The 23589-nt window shown below is 53.4% G+C and overlaps 1 protein-coding gene across 6 annotated transcripts in view; it reads left to right on the forward strand.

The window, feature by feature from the left end:
* Window positions 1-23589, forward strand: part of LOC148224167 (uncharacterized) — a 58135-nt gene that overhangs the window by 13941 nt on the left and 20605 nt on the right. For 4 of the 6 annotated variants that reach the window (XR_015802112.1, XR_015802115.1, XR_015802113.1 and 1 more), the window contains exon 3: window positions 13651-13746. Coding sequence is in view for 2 of the 6 variants with exons in the window: in XM_088160853.1 (XP_088016979.1) it covers window positions 16325-17245 (921 nt within the window). In the remaining 4 variants the exon portion in view is untranslated. Of the gene's footprint in view, window positions 1-13650; window positions 13747-14865; window positions 20877-23589 lie in introns of those variants that run through there. The other 2 variants (XM_088160853.1, XM_088160851.1) reach the window with 1 other exon arrangement.

Consider the following 23589-nt stretch of genomic DNA (forward strand, 5'->3'; position numbering starts at 1 on the left):
CACCCTGGGTCTCTCTGCAGCACCCTGGGTGTCCTGCAGCACCCTGGGTCTCCTGCAGCACCCTGGGTGTCCTGCAGCACCCTGCTCCAGGCACAGCCTTGCCCCCACGCCTGCCACTGCTCCCCAACAGGCCTGCCATGAGCAGAGCCCAATGTAAAACTGCTTTCCAAAGGCTCTCCCTCCAGGATTAACCACCCTGGTCCTCAGGTCATAAACAACAATATTCCTACAGGCAGATACAGGAGCTTCCCTCAATAAATTCTGGCTTAAGTCCTAATTTGAAGATCGATAGTGTAATTTTAAGATTGATTGTGTAGAAGGGACTTCAAATATTAAATGCAAAAGGAATGGGATAAATAGAGCAATTGTACAGGTTTGAAAGGTCCCTTTCCGAGGCCTGGGGTGTTTAATGTATTCTGGGTTTCTGGGGAAGAAAAAGATATGGCTGTCATGAACCCCAGGATAATAGCAGCCTGTGATTTATGAAGATTCCTCCTGCTTATATATTTTAGATAAATAATGCCCTGCGTGTGTCTCTGCGCTCATTCATAACCAAAAGCCGCGCGCAGAGCTTGTGCAGGAACCTTTGCAATGAGCTCAGAGGGGCAGGATAACTCAGACACAGAATAAGTCACGGTGTGACAAGGCCAGGAGTGGGGCAAACACGGCCCAGGGGGCAAACACGGCCCAGGGACCTCGCCACTGCAGCCACCGCCACGGAAACGGAAGAATTAGCCACACAATGAACCCCTAATTGCCTGGCAACAGCATTCAGGCCCCATTAGGTAGATTTGTAACCGCTTCCAGAGAAATAAACTCCTGTGTCATTAGATAACAAGGGAAGAAATAGGTTATTTCCTTTTTGAAAGGTATGAAAGCTTCCAATTGCCTGATGTACGCTCTCAGTAGATTATTTTCTGTCATCTCAGTTAATTGAATTTTACCCATGGCTCTTAGAATTCCTCCCTTTCGTGTGAGGTTAAAAAGTTCAGAGGAGTTCATATTTTTGAACCGCGTCCAGTTATCGCACGAGCCGACTCCAGCTGGGCAGAGCGTGCCAGGAAAAGGGAGCAGAGGGCAGCTGTGAGGGGATGGCCTCAGCGTCCGGGTGACCGTGGAAAAATGTCACTGTCCAGGTAGCCTCCAGCTGGGACCTCCGTGGTCACTGTGCCATGATGGCTCCCCCTCCCATGGAAAGCCAAACTGGAGAGCCAGAGTTAAACAATTCCTCAGCTTGCCCGGGGACCCTAGCCTGGGGGGCAGCTGGAATGGAGTGCCCCGTAGCCCATGAAGGAGGAGGGTTTATTCCAGCCCCACCCCGGTGGTGGCTCTGTCACCCTGTGTCACTCTCCCTGCCATCAATAGGGATGCCCAGCCTCACTCCCAGCTGCCCCCTCATTTCTGCCTTTCCAAAGACGTTCTTGATTTCTGGGTAAATCCAGAGCATGTGTCACTCCTGTCATCATCGCTCAGGCCGCTGCTCTAAAACTTCACCAGCTGCCCCTGAGAGGCAGCATCACCCTCCCATCTCCAGCAGTGCTGCCAAAGCCAAGGTTAAACTCCTGTGGGGAGCTCTGCCTTGTTGCTGAGGGACATTAGCTTTGAAGACCAGTACCTCCCAGAAGGAAAGGGCTGGCTTGGCCACAGAAATATTACCAAACCCATCATCTGGTGACTCCAGAGCCGCTTGATTTTAAACCCTCCTGAAAAGCCAGCTCCATTTTCTGCTTTGGTGGAGCCCAATTCCCCGCGCTGGCGTCGCAGAATAGATCGGCCCCAGCAGCGGGGCGCTGTTATCCAGCTCCCAACTATTATGACACAGTTTCTATCAGAGCAGTTTTCTTCTCAGCCAGTCGAGTGGAATGATCCCTGAAAGCCGTGGTTTGCGGCGGGGACGCGCTCGGCGCTGTCACAAATCCGTGGCTGCCCACACGCAGGCCAGCGCCCGCAGAACAAGGACATGGCAAAGGGCCTGCAAAGGCAGAGGGGCTTCCAGGCACTGCGCAGGGGGGAAGCAGCAGAAAACCCAAGGATGGGAGGAGGAGATATCGGTGTGGAGACATGAGTAACGTGGCCCAGGGAAACGCTCCTTCCCCAAGTCTGGAGCTGGGCGTGCCTCCCCTCGCCTGCCAGCCCAGCCCTGCTCCTGTCCCCTCCAGGGACATCATCCCAATCCTCGGGAGCAGAGGGGTCAGGCACTGCTCCTTTTCCCCAGGAACGGGGGATTCCGGCTTGGAGACCTGCTTTGCAGAGCTGGATGCCAATCCGGCCTCTTCAGCCCGTTCATGGAACTAGTGATGAGGACAGGAGAGGCCCCACGTGCAGGGCTGTGACCCTACAGGGGCACTGCCCCCATTTGGAGACAACAGGATTGGGATTCTGCTGGGCTGGGCCCGGTGGTCCCCAAAAACCATCCCTGGTGGGCTGGAGAGGCAGCACAGACAGCGGGGAGGCGGAGAAGGCGGAAGGGAAGAGCAGGGCTGCGCTTTTCCACGCCGCCTTTTTGTTTTATTTGGTTTTAATTGCACCCCAGAGCCCCTTGTATTAAACATCCCTAATGAAGGAGGGCCACGGAACGGGAGGGCTGGCGGTGGTGGCCGGAGCGAAGCAGGAGGCTCCTCCAGCAGAGCGGTGTGTGGGGATAACCTTGTAATCTACAGAAATCTGGGAATTATGATGGATATTACATAAATCAACCCCCCTGTGTCAATAAGGAAAAAAACATTTTTGAAAGAAAAGCAGCTGATAATTAACCCTGAGAGCACGGGTTTAACCCAGATCACCTTGGGGAAGCGCCCGGACAAAGGCAGGCATTCATCCCCGGCCTTTCTCATTTAAATAACCCGGCCTTCATTGGCTCCTGAGGGATTGCTCGGGAGCTGCTAAACCGGAGGTTTGTTCGGGTTTGATGTGTAGTCGCATTGATTTCCCCCTCGCTCATCTTAATAAAAGGCATTTTCTGGAGCCCCGGAGCGGGGCAGGGTGAGGCATCCCGCGGCTCCCGCTGGCCCAGCAGCGGTGTTTGCCAGCCCGCAGGAGCTCTGCTGACACCTCCAAGCTCTTGGAGCTGGAGGATGGCTCTGATGGCATCACATCCCGTTGTTCAGTGGCAATAACCTCATTAGCACTCAGCAGATTCGCTTTGCCCAGAGAAGCTGTGGCTGCCTCTGGATCCCTGTGTCCAAGGCCAGGCTGGATGGGGCTTGGAGCGACCTGGGATCGAGGATGGTGGGATGAGACGAGCAACCCAAGGATTTCCGGGATTCTCTGCTTGGTTTTCAGTCTGCCTTTTGCCTTTTTCAGGAGCCCATAGGATCATTTAGGTTGGAAAAGCCCTCTAAGATCGAGTCCAAGCGTTTCCCCAGCACTGCCAAGGCCACCTCTTAACCCATGTCCCCAGATGTCCCATCTGTTAAATCCCTCCAGGAATGGTGACTTCCCCACTGCCCTGGGCAGCCTGTTCCAATGCCCGACAGCCCTTCTGGACAAGGAATGGTTCCTAATATCCAATCGAAATCTCTCCTGCTGCAGCTTCGGAGGCCACGGTGTGTCCTCAGACAAACACCTGGCCGGTTTTGCTCTCGAGGCACCCAGCCAACCTGCCAGCAACTCACTCTGCTCAGAGCCGGCCCCAGGGACGCTTCTCCAGGCTGCTTCCTAACGCTCCTTGCTTTTCCCCTGCATCCGTAGCTACTCACAGGGCAGCAGCTGAAAACCCACACTGAGCCCCTCTCTTTGCTCCGGGTTTTTCCCTCTCCTAAGCCACGTGTGCGTGCGGGTGCTGGAACCGGCGTCGAGCAGGGAAAGCTGCAGGTTGGGAGCTCCTGACCGTGCTCCTTCCTCCCACTGCTGCTGCTGGGAAAGCCCGGCAGGGCCGTGGCTTTGCAGCACCCACACCCCAACACCTCCATGGGTGGGGCAGCGGGGCTGGATCCCTGGATCCGGGTGGCACCCGGCTGGCAGCCCCGGCAGGGAGGACACACACCCTGGCCACGCCGCCCTGCTCGCACGGGGCTGCTGCCGCTGATGGACACATCCTTATTCGTAAGTATTTAATGTTTCTTAGGAAGCACTTCTAAAAGAAATTGGTATGTAATGACAGCACTCACTGGAAAACAGGCCGATTATAAAATGCACTAACTTATCTGGTATTCATTTGAAAAGTAAATGGATGCAAGTAAAGGTGAGAGTTCACTACCAATTCAAATATTTTGCTCTAACAGGCTCTAGCACTCCTACTTTAATTCAAGCAGAAGCACAAGTATGAATAATCAAACTGGATGATGCTCATCAAAACCTTTGTGCCTTGCACCATTTCAAATGGTCATTGAAGCTTAATGGCAAAAAATTTACATTATTCCTTTAATTTGTATTCTGTTCCTTCCTTCTGAGTGATGTGATTGTGATTTTCTGTTGCCGGCTGTATTATTTTGATGCAAATGTTATGTGCTGCTACAGTCCAATTTCCTGCTTCGCCCTCCCCTTTTCTTCCCCCAGGAAAGAAACGACAGCTAAAATAGTTCAGAATTGGGGAGGTATTCTGAAATAGTTCCTTAACTACCGCTCCTAATTAAAGCAAACAATGCAGGGTCTTGAAGCACCCTGAAAAGCTGAAAATTAATTATTAGCTGAAGGGGGAGGGAAGTGGCTTTGCTCCCCGGACCTTCAAAAAAAAAAAAAAAAAAAAAAGAGAGAGAGAGGGAGAGAGAGAAAAGTGAGGGATCCCAATTCTGCCTACAAAAGAATTAGAAAAGAAAATTTGTAATTCAGTTAAAAACTCCTTTTGCTGGCGCATAATCACCTAGGGATGAATGCTTTATTGAGAGGCATGGGGCTGCAAACCAAAGCCTCGCAAACAGGAGGCCCCTGGGGTGCTCCCGGCACGTAATATATGCACCGACTAATTTATTGCGCTGTGACTAATTTCCATTCCTTGTGCTCGGAGTTGCCTGGCTAATTACGGCGATGTTTTCTTAACTTGGGTAATTGCGCTGCCCGCTCGCGCGCCCCACGCCGGCTTTGATGCGCCCCCACGGGGCGGCGGCGCGGGGCGCCGCCCTAATTAGATTGGCTGCCTTAATTAGGGGAGACGGATGTGCGGGTGCCGAGCCCGGCTCCCCAGCACACCGGCAGCGGGGTCACACCCAGCCCCGAGCCCGGGGGCTCTTCCGTGGTGGCGGGGACGTTCCCGCACCCAAAGGAGACCGCGGCGTCGATGCCGCCAGCCAAGCCACCCCGTTCCCAGCAGAGGGGCCGGGGCCGAGGTGCCAGCAGCAGCTTTGTCGCTGCAGACACGCCGGAGGGCACAGCCGGCCCCCTGTGCCCGTGTCACCGCCGCTTGGGCGCCTGCTCAGCCCATCTCGGCACCCGCTGCCTTAATTCCTCCCGTCGCAGTCGTTATTAGACAGATAATCACTTCCTTGAAATAATTCCAGCACTCAGCTCTAATAACAAAGATTTCTTGGCGAGGAGCCTCGGTGGAAGGCGCTGCTCCCTGTGGGTCAATTGGGTTCTGCTCCGTCCTCTCTCCAGCCCCACAATTGCCTTTCACCCGCTGAAGAGCGGCCCGGGACGCCCATCCAGGGCCAGCCTTAATAAAAGCTTGACATCTGAAGTTGTGCTGCGTTACCCGCCCCTGCCCCAGCAAAGACTTGCCCACGGTCCTGGAAATCTGATGTGGCACCAGTAAAAACCCATCCCTAGGCAGGGAAGGCCGAGGGCAGGTGGGGAACAGTGCCAGAGGCTCCAGAGGGGCGTCGGCGATGGAGCCGAGCGGGAGATGTGCCAGCCTCTCTGCAGGACTGGGCCTCAGCCACAGCATCCTGGCACAGACCCCGGGGAGAGAGAGGCCGCGAGTCTGGGCAGCACCGAGAGCCCCCGGGCCGTACCCAACCTGTGGAATTCCACAGGGCCTCTGACAGACCCCGCGCTTCTCCAAGGCGACTGAAACCCTCATCCAGCTGGAGATGCTTTCCCCTGGCAGCTTGAGGAAACACGGTCGTTTTCCTTTTAAATTCAAATAGACGAACCCAGCGCTTCAGCTCCCATTCAAAGCTGGGGTGTGACCCGGTTTCACCCACACCTGAGAGAAGGAGAAACTCGGTGTCTCTACCACAACGTGAACTGACACAGACACCTATGCAGGGGTGGATCCAGCACAGGAGATTCTCTCCAACACACCAGCAGGCTGCAGGGCTTGGACCAGCTCTGTTTGCTTGCCGAGCCAGCTCCGTGCAGCCCGTCGTGCAAAGCCAGCGGTTCCCAGGTGGATTTTGGGGCCGAGGAGCCCGTGGGCACCACGGGCACGTGGGAGATGCTCACGTGTGTGAAGCATCTTCTCAGGCACACGCTCGCTGTGAAAAAGGAAATGAAAAGAGTGTCCCCCCCTCCAGCTGCTTTCGGCATCTCCTTCCTAATAACTTGGCATATTCACTTAATACAGGCCGGCTCCTTCCAAGTCGTTAGCGGCGGCGGGAGGCACAGCCGGAACGCTGACCTGGTTTGCTTGCCAAGACAGAGCAAAGAGAAACCTTCACATAATCATTTCCAAACATTAAAATGGCTCCATTGTCATTATAGCTGAGAGATTGAATTCGCCTCATCAAAGCGGCGTATGACAGGTGACTCAATAGGCTGGTGCCAAGCGCGGAGGCAGGAGATTAGCAGGGCACTGATATCATTATTTCCGCCTATCACAGATTCGGCAGGGAGGCAATTGTAATTTCTGGGCTTATTAGTCTGCATTCGCAGGAAAAAACCTGGTGATAAACCTCAGTGTGACAGCCAGGCATTTGTGCAGCAAGTGCTGTCACAGTGACACTTGGAAAATGCCAATGTGGATACGTTCTCCTAATCCCCCCTAATGGAGGTTAAAGCCTGGCACAAAGGCACTCTTATCACTGATCGGGACACTAATAACATTTGCATTTTTAAGTTAAATATAGTAAGTAAAGAGTAAGTCTCCTCCTCGCTGCTCCGGCAATTAACTCGGCCTCGGAAGGATGAAAGGCGAGCGGAGATTCCAGCGGCCGGGCTCTCCCCCACGGCATTCCCGGCGCTCCCAGCTCGGCTCTCCGTGCCCTCCGTGTCCCGGGCTGGCACCTGGCACGGCTGGGAATGCTGCCTCGTGGGGCAGATCCCTCCGGGCCTTTCGCACGCTTTTACAGGTGGTTTTGCTTCAGAGGGACACAACTCTTTGGGTTTGTTGTTGTTTTGGTTTTTTGTTTTTTTTTTTTTTTTTTTCCTGCCCCACGGTGCCAGCTGGGCTTGGGGTTCCTGTGGGAATTGCCCCCGGACAGGAGCCCGGCACGTGTGTGCCACGGACACGCACGCTCTCCAGAGGAATTTCTTAAGGAAAAGAATAATTACAGGTGGTAAACTGTTACTTTTCCACATTTAAATAAGAGACCAATTAAGAAGACTATGTAATTCAATTCTGGAGTGAGTGCCACTGAATTCAATTTGTTTCAGGTCAATGAATATAATGTGAAGTTATTAACAAAAAGGTCAGGGACTGCATATAAAATATACACACATGACACAGGCAGAGTAATTAGTACACATTTCACATGTTCTGCTGCTCAGACATATGGTGCAGAAAACCTGAGCGGGATTAGATGGTAATAAATGTCCCCCTCTCCCTCCCACCAGCTCCCTGTTTAAATGGGGTTTATGGCTATTCCCCCGGTGTTCCTGGGATCTGCCAGAGGCTGAGGACCCGCCACCGGGGTGGGGCCCTCGGCCGGGACAAAGCTCCCAGGGGCGAGGAGATCCCCACGAGCCAGCACGTGCTGGGGCAGGGACAGTTTTTGGGGACCTCGTCCCAACAGAGCCACCCCTTTGTGATGCCCTCACCAAGAATTACTCTGCTTCTCCACGCCTGTTTGCTACAAGCGCACACTCGGTGTGAAGTTTTTGCATTTAGGATAATAAAACAGGCAAATTGTATGGTTAGGCAGCGGCTGAATTTGAAAAAAAGTCCACGGCACACACACACACACCTGGATTCTCTTGCAGGTAAAGATGCCCTTTCATAGGGGAGTAACACTAAGACTTAGGGAAAACTCCTCTGAAAGTCACAGGGAGAAATCCCGGGGAATGAGAGCTCTGCCCAGCACCCGAGGGGCTGTGATGTGCAGTCAAAGCTGCTCTTTGGGAATCTCTGCTGCTCAAGGATAACCCCGGTGGGTTCGTGTGCTCCAGTGTTCAGAATGAGATCCACAACCCAATTCCCAAGTTGTGCTTCACCTCCAGCTTGGCCTGACGAGCGGAGGAAATTCCAGGTATTCCAGGCAGGGACAGGGGCCTGCTGAGCTGTGCACTGGCTGCAGCTCCTCCCTGCAGCAACCCTGGGGTCACCCCGCCGGGATCCCGCTGGGATCCAGGGCTGCACAGCAGCAGCTGCAGGTGGCAGCTCCCAGGCACAGCACAACCTCCCCGGGCTGCTGGGACGGGGTCACATCGGGGCTGCTGAACCCAGGGGATTGCTCCCCGCTTCCCCAAAGCCAGCATCCCACACTCATCCAGAGAAGAGAAGCGAACAGAGGAGGGGCAGCTCAGCAGGTAGCTGGAGATACCATGCAGAGAGGCCGGGAAAAGAGGCAAACAAACAAGAGAAATCGATTGTGTTGTTCATTAAGGAGTCATTCCCCCCCCCCCCCCAAAAGCAGCCCCTTTGCTCTTCTCCTGATTCCCCGGTCTTTCAAACCATTGCAGGCATTTACTCTCCATTTTACTCTTTGGCTGTGCGTTGGGAGAGAACAAGTAAGTTAAAAGCAGGGAAATACCTTTATGAATATGAAATACCTTTACCCCCCCCCTTTCCTTCTGAGTTTGATAAACCCCCAGGCACGGCTCCCCAAACCTCCCCACGACCCCGTCCCGAGCGACGCCGCTGTCCCTCTCCACCCGCCCGGTGCTTTTTGTGGGCACCCCGGGGATTTGCGGATTTTTCCCCCGCATTAAAGGGGGTGGGAGCAGAGCTGGCAGGCTCGGGGCAGGCTCGGGGTGCGGCGGAGGGGACACCCCGCTCCCCGCTCCCCTCTCCCCGCTCCCCGCGGGGTCGGCGCCCCCGGCTCCGCCGCCTCTCAGCGCTCCCGCTCCCCGGCGCTCTCATTAACTGAGGATTGCGAATGGGTCAGCAGATCTATACACTCCTGTGTTCCTCGGCCCGCTTTATTTATTTCTTTCTTTTGCAGGATGCTGAATAACTAACCTTTCCCTCAATAGGCAGATTTAAAAAAAAAATAGGATCCATCACACAGCAGCAGGATAGCCTTGCTCTGTTTTGACCTTTCTGAAATTAATTTCCCAATCTTAGCTTTCAAAATCAGAGATTGAAAAGACCTATTAGATCAGCCAATCCATCTTATCACTAGTACGGCAGCAAGCAGAGACCCCAGCCAAGTGCTTCTCTACACAGGGAAAATATTCTGGAATAAGACGGGGCATGAATTTAAAGTGAAATACCTGTTCCGGAATATTCTGCACGTGGACACGTACTCCGGAATAGCTGCGTGTGATCCTCACTTGGCTCAGTTGACACTTGGAGCCACTCACTGGAACAGAGGGCAGAGAAAAAAAAAAACCCATTTTAGGATAAGAAGTGCTTTTTGTGGGGTGGTTGTGGGCGATGATTCCCCCTCCACCCTTTTGTCCCGGGCAGGCTGTGGCTCACAGGGCAGCATTGCCAGGGAGGAGAGGGATGGACCCTCAGGGGAATCCCCCCCGGCCTGTGAGGATGTGGATCAGGACAGAATCCCACTCTGCAGCTACTCCAGGAGCCTGGGGTGTTAACAGACACCTCCCCAGGCTGCAGTGCAGCTCCTTTGCTGGGAGCACGGCTCTTCTCAGCGTGTCCCTGCTTTTCCAGACAGCAAAAAGCCTGGGGGAACGCCCCCAAACCTTATGGTTTGCAGCACCCACAGAGCTGCCCTGGCCAGCAGTGCCCCAGGAAGGCCCCTTGGTGCGGGGAGTGCTCCTGCATCCCTCCCCTCCCGTTCCCCTCGGGAACCCTGGGGCTCTGAAGGCTGTGTTTTAATGCCAGCAAAAGCCGAGCTGGAGGGCACAGGTGCCCACCCTGGGCTGGGCCTTGGTGCCCTCTCCATCCTGCCCCTCCGTGCCCGGCAGCAGAGCTCCTGGGGATGTCCGTGGGGTTTGGATGCACAGGGCCAAGGGCTGTCCTGCTTCTCCCGGGAAAACGGGGCAGGCCTGGTCACCCCAGGCTGCAGAGCTGGGAGCTGCACCAGCAGGTGCCCGGCAGTTTCAAGCCCTGCTGCATTTCCTGTCAGCGTTTGGGAGCAGCTCCGATGCTCTTCCCACGGAAAGCCCCGTGTTCCATCCCGAGAGCACGCAGTGCGCAAACTTGGGGCACTCAACAAGTCCTCTCGCCAAAAGATCAATATTGACACTTCAGACCATTTCTCTCAATTTGTCTGCTCGTCGACTGTCGGGGCAAAGTTCCACTTTTCCGATATCTTGGGTTCTTGGCTAATGGAAACAAATAAAGTGAGAGCTTCTGTCCACAATGGGCGAGGAGCATCCATTGTCAGCAGGCGCTAATCGGATTAAATTGGCTCCTGGCTCTATTGCTCAGGGATAACTCACTCCTAAATTTTTTTCCCATCTCAAGGGGACGGGCCATTGTTGCTCTTCCTCCCCCCCCCTCTGCTTTTTCCTATTTAAATCTGACGCATAGAACGAGGAATGGCTGGAGCCTGGGGAACAAAGAGCGGAGCCCAGCCCGGGGCCGTGGCTGGTGCTGGCCCCCCAAACCCTTCTCCCGGCTGGAGACACCCCGGAACGAGCGCCTGGAAGCCGCGTTTAAAAGCCAGACACGGGCAGGCAGGGGAAAAGGCGCGGCTGCCGGCGCTCAGGCCGTTCCCCATTAGCATTTTAATCCGTACCCCTGGCACCAGCCCCTCGCAAGGAGCCACAGCAGCAGCAGCAGCCGCGTTCCTGCGAGCAGCCCGAGGAGAGAGACGGCCTTAAATAATGCCACCTTCGGAGGGAGGCCCCAGCTACATTTTGCCCAGAGTCTGATAATTTTCAAAGCTATTGGCAACCTGGGAATTTTCCTGCCTTATCACCAGGGCTCAGCTAACTTCACTAACACTAATCAGAGCTGGAATCATTCATTCAAGGATTGCATGATCATGTTTTTCTTTAGCGGTGACAGCTGCCTGAGCCGCATTAGCAATGCAGATGAGTCAGCCTAATAGGTTAATGCAGAACACGCGAAAATTAGGTTTAATCCCCAGTGAAATAATCTAACATTTTCACATTTCTTGATGTTGGGATAGAGACATTGGTGGTGACTCAATTAGGTGTAATGTAGATCAAAGCAAATTTACCTTCTGGCTGAACCTTCCCCGTAGTTTAGACAGAAGAATATAAGGGTTCTTCGCTAATTGGCCGGTGGCTGTGGGGAGAATTACAGGGGAAGTGTGTGCGCCGGCCAGCAGCGGCTGTGGAGCGGGGCACGGCCGGGCTGTGCTGAGCCCTCGGCCCCTGCTCCTCTCTCTGTCTGCAGATGAAGACGTCTGGGGGCTTTTCTGTGCTTTTATTTTATTCCTCAACCCCCCCCCCCCCCCCCTGCCCTCCCCTCCTCCCCTACCCCACCCGCCATTCGTTTTTAATGTCCCGTGCCGCAATATCCCCGGCGAGGTTTGAAAGACCTTGTGTGATAAAAGGAGCATATAAAGGAGAGGAAGAACCCCACCCACCGGCGCGCGTCCGTCTAATGTTTTCATTCCCGGGGAATAACATATCAAACAGCAATCGCTTTCGGTCATAAAGGGAGGGGAACAAAAAATTACATGCCCTCAGTTGCCAAATTATTTTTTTGCCTTGACATCTTAATTCTTAATCCTTGTGTGTGGTCAAATCAGCCTACTATAGACAACCAATCAAGCAATTATTCCTAAATTATATTTGCCCAGCTCACATTGATTGGTTATTCTTTTCTTATTGGGTAAGCTCATTAATTCCGAGCAGCTTGCTTATTATGCTTTCCACATCATTTTCCTTCGGAGCCTATCTACTCACACCAGCCTGCTGATGTTTCAAGATGCCACGCAGGAAAAAAAAAAAGGCCGAGTGATCTATTGCATTGTCTCTTCCAGCAATTACAATTCACATTGCTGATTAACTTTGATGTGAAAACTAATGAGATAAGGCAAGTTATCAAGGCGGACCTGATCGTCATCTCATTTATAGAGCATTTGCCATCAGTGAATGACAAAAACTAATGAAGATGTATCTGACAGCAGGCTGAGCCGCGGCCGAATTTCGTTTCTCATCAGCGAGTGCTCTGCTTCGAACTCATCAGTCTATCTGAAACATGTGGAAATTAGCTTAATAATGAAAACACTTCATCCAAATAGACAAATGTTTACATTAAAACAGCTACATGATAAATAGATGTTAAAGATTTTATGCCTTCTTGAGTCTAAACAATGGAGCACGAAATATGTTCTCATATTCACTAAATCATGCCCATAAAGCTCCGTCCCCACGTGCCGCCGCCGTACCTGCGGGCTCTCCGTGGCTCACGGAGATTTGCCGGGCTCGAACTCGGGGAGGGATGCCCGTGCCAGCCCCCCAAAAACCCCCCCCTTTTTTTTAGGGTCACCCCAAGAGGCGCTGGACGCTGACATTGGCCCGGAGTAGATGAATTGCCCCCGGGCAGAGTACGAGAAGTAGAGGAATAATTCACGTAAATACCGCAGCGTTTCCTGCCCGAGGCACCGCCAAAAAGCCGCCCGCAGGATCAGTTCCGCAATGTCGCGATAAAAGGGAGGCAGGCAGGGCTGCTCCCGTTTTTAATATCGCGCCTTTGGTATCTTTATTTACGAGTTTCGTATTTGTCGGGCGTTATTTCACACGCTTCTGCTGTGTCCAGACGTATCCCCAAGACGTTTTTGCATCTGGGATAAAATATTCGTCCATCACCTGGGATCAGAACAATACTATTAAAAAAAAAAAAAAGGCATCTGCAAGGCAGAAGGGTGAAACTCTCGCTTGAAAAATCATTCTAAAACCTGCCACTCTTCAATTAAAATAAAGAATTGGTAAAAGATTCCCTTCCTTTACCATGATATTTCTCTCTCCCTCAAAAATATATACGGATAGGTTTTAAAGCACTGCCTCCTCCAGGAAAAAAAAACAAACCCAGTGTAAGGGGAACTTTAAATTTGATGTAAAAAAAAAACCGATTATCCGAGCGGACTAAAATAACCCCCCAAAACCAGCAGAGCCTTTTCAGAAAAGGCCAAGGGGCTCCTGTAAATTGTGCTCCGGGCCGCAGCCGAGGTGTCCCCAGCGCGGTCCCCCCGGGCAGAGCTCCCGGAGCACATCTGGGGACGTGGCCGCAGGCGGCCCGAGCTGCCCGGCATTGTGCGGCTCAGATCAGCCCGCACAAAGGCCCCGCTGCCCGCCTAAGTTAAAAGAAAAGCCTGCTAGGAAGCGCCGCCGACAAATTACTACTTCAGCGCTGGATTAAATGTAAAAGCCCTTCACAGAGCTGCAGATAAATCCTGCGCGCTGGAAGGAACCATAAAAGTACTTGTTCAAGAGCTACAGGCACAAGTGGAAAATTGACCCCAAAGATTTTTTTTTTCCTTTTTTTTTTTTTTTTTTTTTTTTTTTCAGTAACTGAAGTTTATAAAATTTCTGCCGACGCGGGGAGAGGGTCGCGGCAGCGCGGACGGAGCTGGACACGTCTGCGGCCACTGAAATCCCAGCCAGGTTTGCGTGGTGCTTCGGAGGGCTTTGGCTTTGCGCGTCTCTCGTTTGTTGATTTGGGTTTTATTGGGGTTTTGGTCGGGTTTTGTTTGGGGAGTTTGTGTTGGGTTTTTTTGTTGTTGTTCCTCTTTTTCCCCAGCTAACGAAGCAGAATGGTTTCGATTTCACCGCTCGCACACAGGGTGGGAAAACTCTGCTCCCATCCCGATTTCCCTTCTCCCTGCCACCAGCGCAGCTCCATCCCCGCCTTCCTCCCCAGCCGGGAGAGCCGGAGCAGCGCGGGATGCTCCGAGGGGGACCGGGATACTCCAAGGGGGATCGGGATACTCCGAGGGGGGTCGGGATACTCCAAGGGGGATGCTCCGAGGGGGATGCTCCGAGCGGGATGCTCTGAGTGGGATGCTCTGAGCAAGATGCTCTGAGCGGGATCGGGATACTCCAAGGGGGATGCTCCGAGCGGGATGCTCTGGGCGGGATCGGGATGCTCCGAGCAGAATGCCACCTCCTTTTGGGTCACAACAACCCGTGTCACCGCACAGCCGCTGCTTTCCATCCCCGGAGTGTGCCCGCACGGAGGGACGGACAGCGAGAGGGATGCTGCTCCTCCCTCCCCCTCCCCGGCCTTTATCCCGGCCGCCTATTTTAATAAATAATTATAGGCAGCTAAAGGATTTGTTCATTCCAAAAGGTCTCCCCTTCACATTTCTCAGAGGTTCAGCTCAAGGAGACACCATGATAATAAGGCTGACTCGGGATCCCTACTCCACAATGTCATTATGAGCTAGCATTTAAAATGAAAAAAAGTCTGTATATTATACCTAAAAGCATTACAAGGTTAGCGTCTCAGCTCGGGGAATATTGAAGGCTGCTGGGAAAGCAGCACTGCTGCTCTGAGGAGGAGGGAAAGGGGAGGAAAAAACACAACGAGAGAAAAATCCTCTCTGAAACACAAGCCTAGCAAAAAGATGTTGGGAGCGAGCGCGGTGATCATTTGCATTTCCAATGACTAGGACTAATCCTCCATCACCACATTTATATTTTCTTATTAGTTTTCTTAATTATCTCCTCGTTTTTTTTGTTGGATTTTTTTTTCTTTTTTTTTTTTTTTTTTTTTGCTTGTAGCTTTTCCTCCCGTCTCTGCTCCCCAGCCCGTCATTGTGTGGATCACACTGCTGGCCCCTCTGCACTGGCCAGGCCCCCCAACCGGGCACGCCCAGGTGCCCCCCCCACACACACGGAGCCTGGCAGACCCTCCAAGGGGCTTGTTACAAAACATTCCTGGGGGCAAGGAAGGGCTTTTTGGGGGATTCCCGGGAGAGAGAGCGGCTCAGCGGTGTCCCATCCCCGGCATGGACACCTCAGGAGCCACCCAGCCCTGTGACCCCCCCCAAAAAGCACCTCGGGGCACCCTGGCACCGGCAGGGAGGGCAGAGCAGAGCAGCCCTCAGCCCTCAGCGCCCGGCCCCGGTGGGTGCCCCCCAAAAGCAGCAGTGCCTGGGCGGGGAGAGCCCCGCAGTCGCTGCTCCAGGGGCTCCCAGCTCCGAGCACGCCTGGCTGTGTGTGAGCCCCGACTCACGGCTCTGCCTCTGACAGGGAAATGACAGCACCAAACAACGCCTGCTCGAGACCAGCCTCTAAACTGCTCCCGCAGTATCATCCTAAAATTTGCTAATAGCGGCTCTTTCACATAAATTAAGTGATAATGAAAAAAAAGCCTCCCTTTGAATTTATATATATTTCAGCAGAGAATAATGTTTTATTTAAAATAGTTACAGCGCGCCTTTTGATTTGGAGTTTAAAGTAAATAATATTTGTACATCTAAAACATACTCAAGACAAATGAAAAGCCTCTAGATGCTTTTGTATGAGATGCTGAAGAGCTCTACAAACTTAAAAGCACAACCTCAATTAAGCCCATCTTCATCTGGAAAAAAAATTAGCAACTGAAAGCTGAATATATTAGATAATGCACACTTGCAGGAGAGCATTCTCTTAGCAAAAAATTCTTGATAACCAACCTAAAGCTGGCCTTCGAGTTGCTCGATGCTAATTTTGTTTGAAACTGTTTAACTAACTCTGAATAGATATCCATATTCAACAAAGACATAATTAATGGCAACCTTTTCTTCTGCTTAGAAGACATCATAACAAGCAGAAAAGTACAAAAAGATTTTTATAGTAACTAATTTAAGGACAAAGGGTTGACCTCTAGCATTTCATTAAATAAACGGAGCGAATGAAAGAAGAGTGACAGTATTCATCCTTGTTCAATTCAAGCAGCCAATTTCAAAATGCAAATCATAATCTGCAGATGTTGGAGCCTGATATATTTTTTTAAAATATCATTTGTTCAATTTAAGAACATCAGACATTTGAATTTTAAATTAAAAAAAAAAAAAAAATCAAACCCAATTGGCGGCTCCAGGTTTCGGCGCAGCGTGACGGCGCGCTCGGAGCCGGGGTCTGCCGGGGCTCCCCTCCCTCCCTTCCCCAGCCGTTCATTTGAGACATTATTCCCAAAACCTTTTCATGGAGAAGTTCTGCTAAGCCACGCATTGTTTCTGCTTAGCGCAGCCCGGGGATGGCAGAGAGCAGCTCCGAGCTCAGCCCGGCCAGCGGCTCCATCCTCCCTCTCTCTCTCCCTCCCTCCCTCCGTGCCCCTGGGCCGGGCCGTGCCCGGGGGGACACATCCTCCCTGCACGTGCTGCCACGGGGCTGCGGTGGCACAGGGAAAAGTGTCCTGGCCCCGGGAGCCCCTGCCCGGGCACAGCTGGCGACAGCAGCGGGAGCTGAGCCGGCTCTGCCTTTGGGAACGCGACCCCAGCCCTCCCGAGCTGGCTTCTCCTTCAGGCGCCAAGGGGCGAGGCGCAGGCAGCGAGGAGATTGTGGCTGGAGCAAGGCTGATCCGCAGTCCTGTAGCAGGGGAGGGATGGAGTCCCAGCCCAGCTGGACCCAAGGCACACGGGGCAGCTCCAGCTCAGTGGGCACCGCGCTCTGTGCTGGCTACGGACCCGCAGCCCGTGGGGCGGTTCCTTCCTCGCTGCCTTCAATGCCCTCTCGCCTCTGTCCCCCGAGCGCAGGAAGCCCAGGAGTGACCTTAGGGGACACTTTGGTTGTGGCCAAGGATGCGTCGCCACGCCCGACGCGACAGTGGGCACGAGTTCCTCTCTTCCTGTTTCTACACCAGGATAACCCACAGGGCCTGGCACTGCCGAGCCTGCACACGCGTGGGCTTTGGGTTCTGCCAGGAAATGGCTTTAGGAAGCGCGTCTGGGGAAGCAGGAGATTTTCAAATTCAGTTTGGCCGTTGAAACACGCGGAAGTTTGTGGCCTCACCGAACTGGGCTGCAGGGCACAGTGGACCAACACGGACACCTCTTCAGCAAACAATTCCCTTCCTTCCTTCCTTCATAAACGACAAAGATCCCGCGTTCCCACCACGCTTAGCTACTGCCAAGTTACAGCGAAGCACAACCTCTGCAAAGGCAGGTATATTAATTAAATTGCTGCTGATTAGGGCCCGTCAGCGACTGGCAGAGCGAGGAGAGGGAGTGAAAGGGAGCATCCCCAGGGAGAGCCGAGCGGCAGCGCTGTGCCATGGCCTCACCCCGAGCACAGCGGAGCCAGCTCGGACACGCCAAGCTCGGTTGAGTCCCAAGCCCTGCCCAGAGGCCGGGAGCTGGCGCTGGGCACGGGCAGGAGGAAGGCTGGGCCCTGCCAGCCCTCCTACACAAACAGACCCTGCAGCTGTCGCGGGGCGAAATAAATGACTTCCGGAGGTTAGGGAGAATAAATGAATCCATTCAGGCACGAGTGAAGGGGACATTGTTTTCCCCCCTCGAGGAAAAAAAAAAAAAAAAAAATCCCTCCCCAACAACCTATATATTAAGGTATCAATGAACAACAAATCCATTCAGTTATGACACAGGAAATCTAAAGCAGAATGGGCTGCAAAACAAACTCGATTTATCTGCGCCACACACGCAAAAAGGGAAAAAAAATGCCTCTTGTTGGCTCTGCTCTGCCAGGGCTGGGGCTCCTCTCGAGGATTCCAGCCACACACAGAGTGTTTTCTGCCGCTGCTTCAGCGGTGGGTGCGAACTTCTGAGATTAAGATTGTTCCCTTAGGTTTATCCTCTTCAGGGACAACGTGTGCACAATACGCCTTTGGAGCGCAGTTAAAGCCAGGCTGCAGATGCACATAATCTCCATCCTCCCGCACCACAGACAGGAGACGTGGAGGGTTGTTTTTTTTTTAAAAAAAAAAAAAAAGGCAGAAGAATTACTCATTCAAAGAGAAACCGAGTTTTCACTGTGGAAACCTTCATTTTTATGTTAGAAAAGAAGCGGCAAAGACGGAAACGCAGGCTCGAGCCAGGCCTGATTTCTCAGAACGAGGCAGCAGCTCCCTCCTCTCGCAGCTCTCAGCAGCAGCCCTGAGCCCACCCAGGGGACCCCATCTGCTCCAGGGCTCGTCTGGACACACGCTGAGCCTGAGGGGACACCCCCAGCCCCGGGAAGGACAGAGGGACGGTGCCCTGAGCCCGCTGCCCTTGGCTGCCCAGCACTACAGACCCGAAACGCGGCCGAGGAACAAAGCCCATCCTCCTCTTATTTCCCAAACATTTATGCTTAGCTGTTTTCCCCAAGCAACGTTAAAAAAATCTCTTAAAAACGAGTGCAGAGGGTCAATCCTGCTGTAGAAACGGAATTGGTACCCAGCTGCAAGGAGCGCTCGGCGTGCAGGGGAATAATCCAAAAGGTTTTAATTAGGGAAAGCAGCAATAAATGAAGGAATATGAGCTTGGATGAGGACACTTGAACGTATAAATAACCGGGAAAGACGAGACACGGCTACGCTTGGAGGTTGGGGGGGGGGGGGGGGGATCCCCCTCCTGCCAGGGAGCCCCAGAACAAGGCAGGGATGGGGTGATGGGGTGATGGGGTGATGGGGTGATGGGGTGTCCCTCCCCCCCACCCCAGGAGCTCTGCGGGAGCAGCAGTGGGGCGCATTAATGCGGAGCACATCGCCGACCCCTTCCGTCAGCCGGTGACTTCCTGCGCATCCCGGACAGCTGCACGTCTGTCTGTGTGTCCGTCTGTGTGTCTGTGTGTCTGTCTGTGGCTCCCGTGCTGCCCGCAGTGCCGGGCTCCGGAGGGGTCCCCGGCAGGGCTCGGGGCTCCCGGCCGCTCCTTGGGAAGCAAGTCACGCTCCCGCGACAACTGCTCCTCTGTGCCTGTTTGAACTGTCCCTCCCAATTAGCAGTAATAAGGGACTGTGTAAAGATGAGCAAACACAGCGCATTCATTAGCCCCGGCGGCCCCCGCCCTCCCTGCTGGCAGCCCCGGCAGATCCCCAGGGCTCCGCTCCCGAGGATGCCGAGCTCCTCTCGCCCGGCCCCAGCCAGCGCCGGCAAAAGGCAAATTAATGGCGAGCCGCTCCCAGAGTTTGCCCGAAATTATTTTATTCTGCCCGGGAATTGATTGCTCCCGGCCTGGAAATATGTCCGAATCAATACGCCGAAGCTCAGGGTAAAAAAGACATGCTCGAGCCCCATTTATTTATCCACTTTTTTGAGGAATGGCACATAATTTACCGGGTCGGAATTGCTGAGCCTTTCCAGAGCGAGGACTAATGACCAGCGGTGGGAAAGCGATGCCTCCCATCCATCTCCCGGGCGAGTCGCGAGTCCCTGATGACCTTGGCGGTGGCCAAGACGCCCAGGGTGACAGAACGTGCCTGGGGCCATCCTTGCCAGGCGGGAGGATACGGAAGTGGAGCATGTGGGCCGAGGCAGGCACCGAGGGAAGCCCCCGCAGAAGGATGGCCGGTGCCCAGGTGGCAGTGCCTGCACAGCCCATTCCTGCCTGGAGCCTGGCTGGAGCAGCCACTGCTGCAGAGCGATGCTGGACGTGCCCCACAAACACCGACACTCTTCGAGCCACACCACAACAACAGCCTGTGCCACGCGGGGCGCCAGCATCCAGCTGCCCGGCGAGGGACACCGGGGGACAGGGACACGCTGTGCCACCCCAGGCTGAGCCCCAGGCCCGGGGAGGGGGGGTGCGGGGATGGCAGCCCCATGTCTGCGTGTGTCCATTTGCCACCGCTCTGCACGCTCCCTGGATTTTCCAGGGCATTAAACCCTCTCCCCGCTCGGAGGGCTCCCGGCAGCTGTCACGCTGCTGGCAGGGGGTGGGCTCCTGCTGCACACCATCAGTGTCACTCCCGAGTCGCTGGCGGGTGAAGGACGAGGTGGCCCCGGGCCATCAGCACCGAGGAGCAGCTCCGGCAGCACATCTGCACGGACACCCAGCCCGAGGAAAGGGCCGAAACAGGAAACTCAAACCTTGCTGCTCGCCGTCTGCCACGCCAGCATCTGGAACATCTGGGCCCTGCGAGCCAATGTCTTCATGGCAAACAGAGACACGGAGCAGGGGAGCACCGCAGAAACCCAAACCCGGGGCTTGCTGGTTGCCCTTGGGCAAGCCCCTTCCCACTTGGGATGCTCCAGACATCTCTGAGGGCCTCGTGTCCCCAAGCCCGCTAAGAGAATCCCCCTTGGCCCCATCCCAAAGACGAGAGGGTTGCCCAAGGAAAGAGCAAACCACAGCAGGCTTCGAAGCGAGCCTTGCTGAGCTGGGGCTCAGAGGCAGGGCAGGGAGAAGGGCGAGTTTGCACCCAGAGAGCCCAGCCCTGCTCTGCCTGCCCGCTGCTGCTGCCCAGGGGCTCCCGGGTGGAGCTGACACCCCCCTCCAGCTGCACTCGGCTCGGTCACAGGGGCTTCTTCTAGGCTGGAACACTGCTGCTCCCCCATTGGGAATGGGAGCATCTGTGAAAAGGGATCATTCATAATAAACTTGTAGGGGGAAAAAAAAACCCACTCGGCCCAGAAAACAACAGAGCCTTTATTTTTTCAGCCTGAGCCCGCAGCACCCTGGTGGGTGAGGCTCAGCTCAGCCCCCCCTGCACAGGCTGGGACAGCAGCACCCAAGGACTCGTGGCAGGGACATTGCTCCTCTCGCCTCCCTCACAGCCCAACAGGCACAAATCCTCCCCCCCCCGTGCGGCAAACGGGTTTTATTACTCGATAAAATATTCCAAGCAAAATAAATGGTTTTGTCAAACACTACATCTCCTCAAATAATAATGCACCAGCTCACCAAGAAAAACAGCCGACATTCATATTCTATGGCAAAGGTTTATTTGGCCTCCCGGAGGAGAGGGGAGCGGGCATTGCAATTCCGAATTCAGACACTGTATGGGAATACAGTAACTACAGTTCTCAGAGGGTTTGTGCAAATGCCAGCAAAACAAACCCCAAATCAAATTTATTAGCTGGTGGAGATCTCTAACAATCTTACACAGTGACTGATGGAGCCGTCGGGGAATTCCTTTCAACATTAAGTGATTTACAGCCCCTACAGAAACTTCATTGTCCGTTCCAAGACAGAAGAGAGTTCCTCGGCACCCAGCACGGCTCCGGCTGGCTGGTACTGCCAACGTGAGCTTCCCTTCACCTGGAAACCTTCCCGGGAATCCTGACACCTGAGGGGAGGGCCGTGAAGGTGAAGGTGCAGCCACAGCAGGCCAGCTTCTATGGACCCCGAAATGCACGGCTCTAATTGCCGGCCTTTTGTCACGCACGCTCATCACTGGGCCGTTTGCATTTCAGCTGCTAAAATATCAGGGGGATGCGATTTAATCAATCACCGCGGCTCACAAAGTCCTAAGTGAGAGAAGATTTTTTTTTTATTGTCTCTGCTTGTTTCTAAACATCTCACAAACCCGCCAGCCAGTTCTTCATTTCAATTAGGGCAATGCTGATCGTTAGCTAACTAATAAGGACCAATTTTCTGTCACAACTATTTCCTAATTAAATTCAAAACAGAGATTTCTAACCCAGATGGTCAGCGATGCTACAGATTTGTTTAAATTTGGTATCACAGTAACAAACTACTAATTAGGGTTTGTAAATACACCGATTCCCTTATGACTTAGTTGTTAGTAATGCATACAACCGGTTTATTAAAGCACTAATTGTGTCTGGCTTTACTTGGGCCTAACACATAATCCACTTATCACATACTGGTACCAACTCATTTTGAAGGGATTATGAATGAAATCATAAATGAGGTCTCGCGTCCCTTTCCCGGTACGCTTAATAAAGGTTTGGTGGCATATTTAGATGACAAATTTAGATTTTTTTCTGCCTCCGGTGGAGGGGAGCTGGCGCTCCGTTCTCCAAAAAAAAAAAAAAAAAAAAGTTTCCGTCCCAGCTCGCACTGGGCAGCAAATGGTCCCAGTGGTCCCAGCAGCCACGCTCTCCCACGGGGTCCCTTTGCCTGGAGACCCTGAGGAGCCCGGACCACCTTCCTGTGGAGGGATGGAGGGCACCAAAGCTGCATTCCCTCGTGCCCTCTGGGAAAGACCCAGATTTTTAGGGAAATCTTTGTCCCGGGGAGCCGTACCCCACGCCCCTCGCCGCCGCGGCTTGATCGAGAGCGCACAAAGTAGGAAATAAATGATAGATAGCTGTGAATTGCAAGGTTATGTAAACATGGAGGGGGTTCCAGAAGAATCCTATTAAACCATAAAAGAAAAGCATGGATGGTTTATCACATCACTAAGACCCAAGAATGCATTAATAAATAGAAGAATAGATAACGAACCGTGGAGTACAAGGCTAAACTATCCGCTATTGTGAGGATCCTGTGACAGTAGAAACAATGAGGGGGAAGAAAAAAGCTTTGTTGGTCTGTCACCAGAACCTTGTAGTGTATCTTTTATAGCCCGTTTTTAATGAATGCACAGCACCTATCAGTTATTCTCTGCCCAAATCCCTCATTTTCCTCCCTCTTGAATGCGAATTCCCATGCTGCACTCTGCCTTCACCATGACTTCCCCTGTTAAACTCGGGGGTTCTCTGGCTTTCAATGGCCTTTCAGCCGCAGCAAGAGCAGGTTGCTGCTTTCATATTTCCAAAGGGTTTTCAGGATGGCAACAAAAGTGGGGTTTAATGCAAAGCGGGGGTACCTCGGAGCCTTGCTGCATCCTCTGCTCTTTCTGTGAATGCTCAGACAGGTCTGATTCAGCCCAGAGTGGTGATGCCCAGACGTTCTTGCGAGGAAAAAAACCAACAACAACAAACCACATGAAAGCTGCTGCTCCTCTTGCCGTTTCCCAGCCCTCTGCAAATAACGATGAGAATTGTTGGACTTCATATTAATCCAAAGAGATAGTACCCTCTTTGTAGACACTGCTGAGACTCACTAACAGTTTATTTTCACTGCGCTGAGGGGGTTTTATCATTAAATAAGGAGCCGGGATACATTTACTGTAGATTACTTTTATTTTTACTACAGAGTCGTTAGGTGCAGAGCACTGAGGAGACAGGGCTGACCACGCCACGCTCTGCAGTAAAACCCCTCGGGCCTGCCTCCAGCAGAATCCAAAATCGCGATCGATTTCTGCGTAAAAAAACCCCCAAAGGCTCTGTGCCGCTGCGCCGACATCTCGGCAGAGGCAGAGGAGGCTCTGTGTTAAAGACACCACAATGGGTGCCCGAAATCCCAGAGTTCTTCTGGTGGCACGCCCCACCTGCAGCAGGTCCCCAGGGAGCTGCACTGGGCCCAGTTTGAGGCTCGCACTGGGAGCTCCTCCTGCCTCCTCACTGCTCACATCCCCAGAGGATGCCGCGGGCAGGCAGGAGAAGCCAGAGAGCTGTTGGCTTTCCTCACTCCGACAAAAGGGAATGTTGAAGAGCCCCAGGCAGCAGGCAGGAATCTGGATTTGCCTTTTCCGAGCTCCCAGCAGCTCCCATCCCCGTGAGCTGCCGGGGAGTC

Source organism: Sturnus vulgaris, chromosome 3 (genome assembly GCF_052056855.1).
Source record: "Sturnus vulgaris isolate bStuVul1 chromosome 3, bStuVul1.hap1, whole genome shotgun sequence".
Lineage (NCBI taxonomy): Eukaryota > Metazoa > Chordata > Aves > Passeriformes > Sturnidae > Sturnus > Sturnus vulgaris.